At 39.7% G+C, this 12,213-nt stretch overlaps 1 protein-coding gene across 1 annotated transcript; it reads left to right on the plus strand.

Moving 5' to 3' along the window:
- Positions 1-4,225: 4,225 nt before the first annotated feature.
- Positions 4,226-12,008, plus strand: LOC112462498 (acetylcholine receptor subunit alpha-like 1; the record flags this gene model as incomplete). Its single annotated transcript, XM_025028300.1, has 3 exons — positions 4,226-4,298; positions 5,620-5,800; positions 10,965-12,008. Coding segments are annotated over exons 2-3 (1,197 nt in total), but the record flags the coding sequence as incomplete, so codon positions are not given.
- Positions 12,009-12,213: the final 205 nt, after the last annotated feature.

Genomic DNA, 12,213 nt, shown 5'->3' on the forward strand with positions numbered 1-12,213 from the left:
TCTTTCTATGTAATTTAATCATATGGTGTTATCGATTTTTGTTCTTTAATGAACTAAGCAACATTTAAAAATCCAAACCAATATTAGACAAACGTGAAGATTTGAACAATTATTTTTTTAATGGACACTGCGTAAAATTGTTATTATTAACGAGAACGAACTGCCGCGGCGCGGCGCGCCGCCGACATCGTGATTTCAACAAAATTACCCAAGTCTCGGTGCAATCAGCGAAGTGAATATGCGTTTATATGTACGCAAAGGGTCAGTAGAATGGCGGCCAAAGGGTTGCTTAGGCACAACGACCCGACGGCGCGGCGCAACGTACGACCGTGCCGCAAAATGCAGAGTTAAAATATGCAGGAAACGTACGTGAGGGCGAATCTCGTTACTCCATTATCACCGGATTACTGCACCTGCAGCTCATCCCAGACCACACCGCGGTAATCCATTCCAGTTGCTTTTGCGAGAAAGAGAATGTGTGTGAGAGAGAGGGGGGGAAGAGAGAGAGAGAGAAAAAGAGAGAGCGGGGATGGCCCGGTAACAAAGTATCGTTCGCTCCAAGTAATCACACGTACGTGTTGCGTCGCAATTGCGTCGATACGCGACCGTTTTCTCGAATACGACGTGAGTTTGATATAAAGGGGGATGAACTCGATGAAGGAACAACAGGGAGTAAAGGAAAACTCCGTAGCGGTAAGCTCTATACTCGCAGCGCGCGTCCAAACTCACTTTTGCTATATTTATGGGATAACTTAGTCTCTCTCGGTTTCTCTCCCTCTCTCCCTGTGTCTCTCTGTCTCTCTGTTTCTCTCTCTCCGAGCTATTCAACTCGCATTTCGCAAGTGTCAACCGCCAAGCCCTGCTGCTCGCGTCCAACTCGCTCGATGCTTTCCCGAGAGCGCTCTCATGTGCGCCGTAACGCGTAATCAATTGCGGGATCAGTCTGTCCTGGTCATGGGCGCTACATCGTATAAGCATCAAGATCTACGATAATAGGGAGCTTTCCCCCCCGGAACGATTGCCGATAGACGGGCGAGGGAAGTGTAAGTAATATCGTCCATAAAGGTTGCCACAGTGCGGAATGCGGTTGTGCAACGATTCCGCCATTCAGCCCGGGAGTATATATCGAGTCTTACACTCTCGTTGAGGTAGGACAAACTACCGGGTAAGAGGATACCGATGGTCCGGATAGCGGTCCGCTCGTTTCTCCGAGCAAGAGACGCGGAAAAGATTATCGTAGACTCCAGCCGTACTAGCCAGCGATCCGCAATGTCGACCGATGTCGTTGTCACGGTTCGACACGAGAATTTCCGGTCCTAGCTTCGGGAAAACGGTTTCTATACAGAACGGCGGAGCACAGCGCAAATGACGCGTCATATTTTTCCGGCACGAGAGACCGATCCCTGGCGAAGGGCGGCATTCTGACGCGGTTATAAATAAGCGTACTCGAAATAGGTCAGCATTGCGCCGTCGTTTACAATCGTTGCGCGCGATTCAACTCTTTGTAGCGGTAGATTGAGCAAATGTCAAATTTGTCAATACGTATTGTGTATTCCAAGAAAATTGTGAGATCGTCTAGGAAATTATGGACTCTGCGCTCAGCAATATTTGTTACGTTATTCTTGGGCACAAAAATATGGTATAGATTTCTCGTACTCAATCAGTAAATACAAGCATAAAAAGATTAGTATATGATATGTAATAAGTAAGTATCAATTAACTGATCTAGTCAACTAGTTAGAGTGTCTAATAATTTTAAATAAAGTATATAAAGTCGAAGAATTACTTCTTCAACTGTAATTGCAATAAAGTATAAAGTAAGAAATAAAATAAATATAATTAATTAAATTAATGTCGTAGTTGTGTTACTGACCGTAACAAATTTTGCTCTGGCCAGTGATAGGACGACGTCATCTTTCATTATGTCGCTGCGCGGGAAAGAAAAGTTTTTTTTTTTAAGAACTCGTCCGGCCTCTCCGGAAGGGACGATCGGATTGAGGAACGGGGAGAGAAAAGACGTTATCATTAAGATTGCGACAAGACGATGCCGCGGCTCTCGAAGCCGTCGAGTCGGAGTCGACGGTGGTTTTACTACTTGCACAGAGTTCTGAGATTTACATGACGTGCCCGCGCAAGAAGCGCGCCATAAAGCACGTCTGGAGCACGAAAAAAACGTGATTAATTGAGTCTTCGAACTTTCTTGACGTAACTCGTGGAACGCGCCCGTCGTTTCTTACGGTGCTTGCAGCGTCCACTTTGTCTTTAACCGGCGAAGCGCAAAAATTATGGCTCGGCCTGTGGAACACCGTAATTTCTCTTTCTCTCTCTCTCTTTCTCTTTTTTAAATCTCTTTTTAGACATCACATCTCGGTTTTATATGAATCATAATTGTAAAACTTTACAACGCAAAAATGATAAAAATATATTTCATAATTTGCTTTCATATAATTCTTCAAAAGATCTAACGGAAAGAACATTATGTATTTAACGTGTCGTATTATCGCGTTTATTTTATTGCCGCGTGAAATTTCCGCGAGATATTTTCTTAAGGTTTAGCTACGGGATAATCGTGATTTCAGAGACGATTTTGAGTCGTTCCGTTATTAAGTGAACGGTTATCTTTCACCGACTGGCAGCAGGATAGTGCGGTAGCTGGGTAGCATTCGAGATTATGTATAACGTTCCCATAACAACGCGAACGTTCCTCTCGCCGAGAAATCCCGCTCGCTCTGAGAACAAAGCTTAAACATCGTCCGACTACGTGCCGCGATTAAAATGTCACTTTTGAGCTAGCCGTCGTTGTTCTGCATTATTAACCACGCGCGAGTCGCTTTTATCACTGTTCCGTTCTAATGCGTGTCGAGAACACTTTCGGCTGATATTTATCACGGCTAATTTACAGACAATATTCTACGCGCGGATTAATCTTCGGTGCTTCCTGATCCACTTATCAAAATTATAACGGTTGTTTTCATTATTCACGAAGATAATAATCGTTTGATCAGCCGTAATTAGAGGCTGCACGCGGTTAATAGAGGCGTTGTGCGATACATTCTCGGAGAACAGCCATGAAATATTGTTTTCTATGTCTTTTATATTATCTAACATCTTTTAAAGCTGAGAGAAATCGAATGTGGAAGCGCGAAGAATTATTGTCGTAATGACAGAAATACGTTGCGTGATTTAAAAATGTATGGTGGCGTTACTTTTTGTTAGAAAAGATTTTCTGAATTTCGAGCTTAATTGTCACGTATACAAATGTAGATAGAACGTAGACACACGATGTAATCTACCGAAAAATTATGTCAATGCATCTGATATGATCGTTTTCAAGTAGAAAGTTGATCTTATTCTGCAATTTTCGCTGCAACCTGCATACTGCACGTGCATTGTAGACTAAGCCGTAACAGTTACGGCGAGTCGCCCTTATTTTTAGCTCCGCGCGCCTCTCTATACAGAGTTTGATAACAGAAATATAATTATCGGATGACCACAAAGTGCAGGAGACCTACATTAAAGCTCAGAAGCTTGTATAATAGGATTTGCAGACGCGCGAACTTTATCCAATATGCAGCTTTTGTTGCAAACAAATGCTCGCTTTTCACGAACAGTTGACGTAAAAGTCTTATATTTTGTTTAAATTGTTATTTCCTCTAAAATGTTCGTTAGTTTCTTCGAAATTTCAATTCTTTTAATACGCTAAATTTTCATTTATTAAGAAAGATTCTTAGGGTCTTCATTTTGTTTTGAGATTTGTAAAAATTATACTTTTAATTTCTTCAGATAAATTATAATGAAAAGCAATATTCTGTCTCGTCAGTTTAGATTTTCGGACGCTAATACTTTCTTAGTTTCATTAGATAAAAGAATATCCAGTTCTTATCTCTGATATTTATACAGCGTGTATATACACCACGCCGCGATGTTACGTACACTGCAATACCTAAAATTATGAATTATTTCCCCGATCGACAATCTATATGTCAAAGAGTCCTCCCCGTTCCGACTCGGTGGAGGTCAGTCGCGGAGATAATGTCGTCACATGCGCACGGCGCGACGAGACGTCGGATGAAAAATTCACGAATTGGCGCGGAACCGGCGCGGCGCGGCGCGGCGCGAAGTGGATCGACACACATGGCACCAGCAGAATTCAGCAATAGCCGGCGTGCCGAACTAATAAGAATGCCACGGCCGGCCCCGACCGAAAATAGTGCAACAAGTGCGGTCGCAGTAGCGACAGCTGCGACGGTGCGGCCGTGGCACTGCGAATATCGTATTAGCTCGTATTACTTCGGCGAGTAAGTATATTTCTCTCGCGAGCACTGTTTCTTCAGTCTAACGCAATAACATAAACGCCCTGACGTCTACCTGTATCGTTTATTTGACGGATTTTCATATCGCGTCCGCCATAAGTTCACCGTGACATTCCGTGTTAATTCCGCGCGAAATTTTTCAGCTCGCACACCGACAGCGCGGAACAGCCAGATGATTCAATTTTGGTTTAGATTTAGTGTGAAGATTATTCCTGTGTTTCCTACGGAATTTAGGAGCATCGACGAATTGAAATAACATGGAATTGTTAATTAAGGATCTTGAAGAACAAGAAATAAGGAAGTTATTCTTATCTTCCTAAGAGTTTAAAAAAGTAAATTTTTTTATTATATCTGTATTAAATTAAATAAAGAGCAAAGGGATTTGATATTTCATGAATTATTTTGCGAAAAGTATTTCATTGTCGGTCGCATAGATATAGGTCAGGAAGGAAGTTCGATTTTCATGCTTTTATTAAGTTAGAGAGTTATTTCTTCTCTTTTAAAAAATTAAAAAGAGTATTGATATATTAACTGTTGTTCGATGATTAATTAAAAAATATGATAGTGATACGTCCCGAGAAGCTTTCGAAATATTTATACGAATTTTTATAAAATAAAGAGAGAAAGAGAAAAAAGAGAGGAGAAAAAAGGATCAACTTAATTTCTAGAAGAATTTATAGCAGAAAAATGGTTGCGGCGATAGATGGTACAGCTGTTTCGCGTTCAATGTACGCATCGAAGCGTACATCGCTTTGTCAAATTTTCACACAATAACATTTGAAGCGTCGCTTCGCTTTATTCGGACTTTCGGAGTATCGATTGGTACCGTTTCTATTAACTTTACATATGGCAGGAAGCTTTTAACTTTCTGCTGTGACGTTGTAGATTCGAGTTGCAGCGCTTCTTCTCCGTCATGAACACGCAAGTCTCGCGAAATACGGGAGAATTTAGAAAACGATTTTATCTAGAGCGGAATTACACCATTGAGCATAAGTTTAACTCTCGTTATACGGAACGATATTAATATGAAATATTTTTTGTCGAACAAGCATTCATTTCGCAGATAATCGCGCGAAGAGATTAAAATGTGAAGCTAACATGTGCCTCGTTTATATGAGTGCACTATATCGCGCCATACAAATATGTACGACATGCGTGATGTTATAAATCGGCAAATATAAAAATTGTATTTAACAATGGAAGAACACGTTATTCAAGGCTCGAATGTTTTGGCGATATTTCATCTTTTAGACTGTTGTTTAATGGACAAAATATATTTACGAGAATTATGGACTTTGTTTTTCAGTGCCGATGGTAATTACGAGGTGACCATCATGACTAAAGCGATTTTGCATCACACCGGGAAAGTCGTGTGGAAACCACCGGCGATCTATAAATCATTTTGCGAGATCGACGTGGAATACTTCCCCTTCGACGAGCAGACTTGTTTTATGAAATTTGGTTCGTGGACTTACGATGGTTATACGGTAAGTATTACGATTGGACTTCATTAATTAGTATGACTGTGAATTTTTATTTTATGTAGAGATCATAAATTTATGCCTGTCAAATATTCGTATTAAAATTTTATTCCCTAAGTTATACCACGAGTATAAATATGGATATAATCATAAAAAAACTTTGGAACTTGCAATCTCTAACGTATAACATGAGATAGGGTAGTTTAAGTGGAATATTTTATGATAATTTATCTTGAGTTCAAATATAAATGAATGTCATGTACATATTTTTCTCAAAAGTAAAAGAGATGCTTTTTTCACGGTATTTTCCAATTATAAAAATTCACCTGTTATGAAATATATTCTACAGCTTTTGGATATACAAAGCAGAAGTAATTTAAATAATGTTATGTACACGTTCATCGTTTGCATTAAATTACACTCATATTCACATGTTATGCATGGAAAGGCAGATTTTATATATTTTTATTACTAAATCATAAATGTTATATATAAAGTTTTATGCGCGTTTATAAAATTATACATGCATTCCAAAAGTATTACTATTAACGTATTACTATAATTTGTTATTAGGTATATATGTATAACAAATTTTTTTTCATAATGTTGATGAACTGAAGGATTTTTGACTAAAACAATCAAATTGTCGATAAATTTAGACGCAAGTATCTAAATAGTATCTATAAGAAATGTTTAAAGGCCGACTTCTTCAGCATCGGCTAACTTTGCCCGTAAATTAGCTCACCTTATCTCTCTGTTTACGTTCTAGTCTTATTACGCTCTAGAGAGAAACAGAAAAGCTGTAATCTCTCGGATAACTTTATCCGACAGCTAATTAGAAGTAGAAAAATCGCGCATTAGTGCGGCAAATTGAATACTTTAAAAACTGCAACGTTTCGTATCCCTCAAACCACTAATTGCACATTATCTTAATTGTGCAATTCCGCCAAATCATCTTTATCTGACCATAGAATAATACTATTAGTTCAATTAGTGCAATTCCGCCAAATCATCTTTATCTGACCATAGAATAATACTATTAGTTCATCTTATAAGAAAGACGAATATTTTTTCTTTATTTAACAAATAAATTAAATGCACTATAGAATAAATTTTAATCAATTATATATTTATTTTCATTTTGTTCTTTTTCTTCAGCTTTCAATTAATTTTTCCTCCTTATATTACTGCAGTATAGTACGTAGGAAAATTATTCTATAGTACGTAGGAAAATTATTCTTTATAACTCTATAAAGTATTTAAAAATTACCGCATTACTTAAGGGATCGTATTTCCGATTTGTGCGATAAGAGCCGCATTTTTTGCAACGGTATTCTTTTCCACGAGTTCTAATTTTAGCAGAAACTAAGTATATGTGTGGTGTGTAAGAGAGAAAGAGAGAAAGAGAAAGAGAGAGAGCAGTTGAAGCGGCGATAAAACGTCACAATTCGGTGATTACAACTCGCGGCGCCTGTTTGTCTCGTCCATCGTGTTTTCCTTCGCGCTCGGTCCGACAGGCGGGAGACTCCACTCGCGCCTAACGGATATATCCGTCACTGACAAATCCGCCTGTCTGCGAGAGTTTTACCGCTGTACAGCGGCACAGACGTGGATATAAATCCCACGTCTGTGCGAGGATAAGCCATTTCGACAGAGAAGCTCGTCCGCTAGCCACTTCGAAAACACACCAGTGCCGCCAGTGATCAACCCTACATCCACCTGCGCGGCGGATAGCTTCCGTTTCCGCGCTTCGGTTTCAATTTCCTCTTATCGGCATGTCTTGCGTGCGTATCGGGCGTATTTTCCACTGCGAAAAAGATGTCGGGGTTATCAAGGAATAGAACGGTTGAAATTTAAGAGGCCACGATTTACGTCAGACAGCGAAAAATAGTCGATACCGTTTGATCGATATTCCCGTCAATTTTGCGCGTCGATTTAAATGGTTACATATCACTCACGGTGCCAATAAATCAACATAATAATTCGTCGCTAATATGCTTTTATTATGAAGCGATATAAATCAGTATTACATTTAATGCTACGTTAAAATATGATATAAAAATCCAATTTTAACTTTTTTAGAGATAAATATTTTAATAAAAAATATAACACGGTAGCTTTTTAAAAGAAAACTTATTAATTTGTTTTTATTCAAGGATTATTATACAATTTTTAGAAAAATAATGACGATAATGGCTTATGTAATCGGTTCATAACTTTATTCCACTCTATAAAACTGGAATGTTTAACGACGTTGGAAAAAGTTGAAATAGGTCGTTACACATTGATTTCTTCTGTATTAACTGAAATTAAAAAGGGAAAACCTTGATTCCCTTTCGAAGGAGGATTGGAATTGAAAAATCAGGAAACGAATCCGATTAAAGCAGCGCGATGAGAAAATGCGCGCGAAAGGCGCAGTGAACGAACAACGATTGCTCATGGAACTATTGACAGATCTCGAAAGTGGTCCAGGGAGGATCATCCAGCGAAACTCCAATGGCGGTCGCGATTTGGCTCCCCAAACCTTATTCGGATTTCGCAGGACTTTGAGATAACCAAAACCTCTATCTCGTGCGGCCATTAGAGGTATCCAATTTCTTCCGTTCCTTTCGCTCTCTTCCTTTCCGCGTCTCTGCTTTTTCTGTCTTTTTTTTTTTAAATAATCGCGTATCTTGAGAATTGACTGTGCCGAGGGCATGAAATGGATTTGGATGACGACACCGACACTGCATAGCGGATCAAGAAAATCTCCCGTAACACATAGGTACACAAGAGTGTTTTATAGTCGGTTAGTTATAGGATTTTTGTAATTGAAACTGAATCGAGTTTCTTTCAACAACTTTTGGATATTTTATAACATCAGACTACAAATTTTTATTAAATATGTGATGAGCAACCAAAACGCGGGTTAAAATCTTGTTAGAATAAGATTCACTTGGAATCAAATGAAAAACAAAATTTGCATCGTCGAAATTCAATTCAAAGTTCTTAATTTATTTTGAGATGCTCGATATCCTTCGAGCTTATAATAATTTTACTAGAAAATTGTTAGTGTCTTGAGTTAGTACGATAAGCGACTAAAATAAATTCTCCGATTTAACTCCTAGCATTTGTACATGAGAGAAAATGCGCGATGTTCCAACATCCTGTATTGCTTTAGAGTGCGAGTGGATATATGTCCACGGCACACCCTTGAAAGTCAACCGCGAGATGTTATTTATCGCGAGGGTCTGTATCAGAAATGTCTTTGTGCAGAAGTCGTGGAACCCATAAATCCTAAGGCGCAGCCAGTTAAGCCACAATGACTCTTTCGAGCTATTGTCTTCTTCAGATTCGAACGACGCGAAATCATTTATACGTTTTTTTCTTTTCTTAGTCATCTCTCGTATATAAAACATTTGAAACAATGCAGATGCAAATTGTTGAAATTATATTTCAGAAAATATTCTTGTCTTCGCCTTTTCTTCGTCAGAATATTAATATACAGTATTTATTCAATAATCGAACATTACTTGCCATTTTACACTCAATTTCAATTCGTGAAAGTTGGCACGTTAATCTAGATTCTAGGAGATTGTTAATTAACGGAGCATGTACATTAACGCGTTTACATATGTAGAACCATGTTACGCACATGCTGCTGCTATCGCTTGTCCGTCCAACTCCTTCCGGAACGCGCCGATTATCCGGAGCACCGAATAGACAGCGCGCGCTAAGATAACAATCTTTAGGTACTCGGAGCGCTTGTGTTGGCTGATTTATCTCTCGTCGGTGTATTTCGATTATGTACCGCATCGAACTGCCGAGTAGTTGAGGATTAGGATGCTAAATGCGATGAAGTGGAATAACAATTTAGATTTAGCTAATGCAGTTTTGGATTAGGCCTCCGAAATCGTTTCAATGACGCGTGGTTTGAAAGCCGGGGATTCATTCGGAAGATTAGTTGGATTGTTGGATTACAAATCTTGATTGCAATGCTATCGTAAGGAAGATGCATCGGATTACGATTGTACACTTCAGAATTTAGATTAATATAAATGTATATACTGATGCTTATACTACACAAATGTTTCTGTCGATGATAATGACATATATCTAATAAAACGGGAAGAAATGAGGAAAAGAATGAATAGGAGACGAATCATTTAATTTAATGATCTTTTAATTCAAATTGTTTTTGTAATCTTTATCAGAAAATTAATAAAAAATTATGTTGCTCTTTGTCATCATCATTACTTTTTTCTTGCAATTTCAGACTAATAAAGTTCTTGTTTTGAACGAATATTATATTATGTAAAACTGAAATAAAATTAACAGTCAACTGCTTTTTGCGTGTCTCTCATATAATAATAATTATTTTAATTATAAGACTAATTTTTATAATTTGTTTTATAACTCTTTACGTACATTATGACATTTGAAAATCAAAAGTTTTAAATGTTAGAAGAAAGCAAGGAATATTTATGAAATAATAATCAAGCTAAAACTTTAAAATTCAGTTCTTTTTATTGTAGTATAATACATAAATAGTACATTTTATTTTATAATTTCAACTTTTATTATCTGATGTAATTAACAGTTGCAGTGATAAAAAATATTTTTCGGCTGATGTACAATATGCAAATTTCGTAGCGCTCACATTTTATGCAGTGCTAAATATCTAGGCTGTACTAAATATTTGCTAATGTAAAGTAGTATAAATTTATTTTAATAATATACGCATGAATTTTGCGGTAATGTGTTTTAAGATAAAATATTCATACGTAGTACGTATTTGCGTGCAAGGTATATATTTTATTATGCCAACATTAAACGAAGTTTGAAAGCTACGAAATCTCGATGTTAAAATATTACACGGAAAACATTTCGAAAATGTAAACAGCAAAACATTCCACGTTGCAGTTCACACATGGCGAAACATTCCGCACCGCGAAATTATTTCAGGAATAATTATTTGAAAAACTATAATTATTATTAGCCAACGCTAAAAAGAATTCATTGCGATTCTGCCACAGAGAGTGGAATTTATGATCGCATTTACTTTACTTTACCGAGACCGCAAACAATATCTCTTTATGCATTTAGTTTTTAATATCGATATGTGTGTACACACGATATTTCAGATATTTGATATTAAATTCACATACGATCGTCCTTCTCGTGTTCGCAGGTCGACCTGCAGCATCTTCTGCAGACCGAGGACTCGAATAAAATCGACGTCGGGATCGACCTGACCGACTATTACATCTCCGTCGAGTGGGACATCCTAAAAGTGCCTGCCGTGAGGAACGAGGCGTTCTACATATGCTGCGAGGAGCCCTATCCCGACATCGTGTTCAACATCACTCTGCGCCGCAAGACCCTCTTCTACACGGTGAATCTGATAATACCGTGCGTGGGCATATCCTTCCTGTCGGTGCTGGTATTCTACCTGCCGAGCGACAGCGGCGAGAAGGTCTCCCTGTCGATCTCGATACTCCTCTCGTTGACGGTGTTCTTCCTGCTGCTGGCCGAGATAATACCGCCCACGTCGCTGACGGTGCCGCTCCTGGGCAAGTACCTGCTGTTCACGATGGTGATGGTGACCTTGTCCGTGGTCGTCACGATAGCCATACTGAACGTGAACTTCCGCTCGCCCGTCACCCACCGTATGGGCAAGTGGACGCGGATACTGTTCATCCAGGTGCTGCCGCGTTTCCTCTGGATCCAACGGCCGAAGAAGGACGACTACGAGGACGAGGATCAGGACAGGGACGGCGCCGGGATCGGCACGGGTGGCCTCGACGACGACGGCATCGACGACGACGAGGACGACGAGGACGATATCGAGGCGGCGAACGGCAAGCCGCCCGAGCCGAGCATCCTCACCGATGTGTTCCATGTTCCAGAGACTGATAAGTACGACACGTACTACGGCAAGAGGTTCAGCGGAGAGTACGAGGTACCGCCGCACGGTCTACCACCGCCGGCGACGAGGTACGACCTCGGCGCCGTCGGCACCGTCGGCACCGTCGCACCCTGCTTTGAGGAGCCCCTACCCTCGCTGCCACTGCCCGGGGCGGACGACGACCTCTTTGGGCCAGCTAGCCCTGGATACGCTCACGAGGACGTCAGCCCCACCTTCGAGAAGCCGTTGGTACGCGAGATCGAGAAGACCATCGACGACGCCCGTTTCATCGCCCAGCACGCCAAGAACAAGGACAGGTTCGAAGGCGTAAGTATGACATTTACATATCTTTAATGTTCGCCAGTTTACTCGTGAGCTCGGGATAATGTTATCTGCACGGATAATGTTATCGTTAAGATGATACCGAAGAAAGAAATGCGTGATGTAAAATGGATATGCCGTAATCAGTTCTATTATGCTTGCGCGCACTCGTTCGTCGCAACTATATTGCCTATATTGGATTATGACGTCA

Source organism: Temnothorax curvispinosus, unplaced genomic scaffold (genome assembly GCF_003070985.1).
Source record: "Temnothorax curvispinosus isolate PA1 unplaced genomic scaffold, ASM307098v1 QBEX01012481.1, whole genome shotgun sequence".
Classification (NCBI taxonomy): Eukaryota; Metazoa; Arthropoda; class Insecta; order Hymenoptera; family Formicidae; genus Temnothorax; species Temnothorax curvispinosus.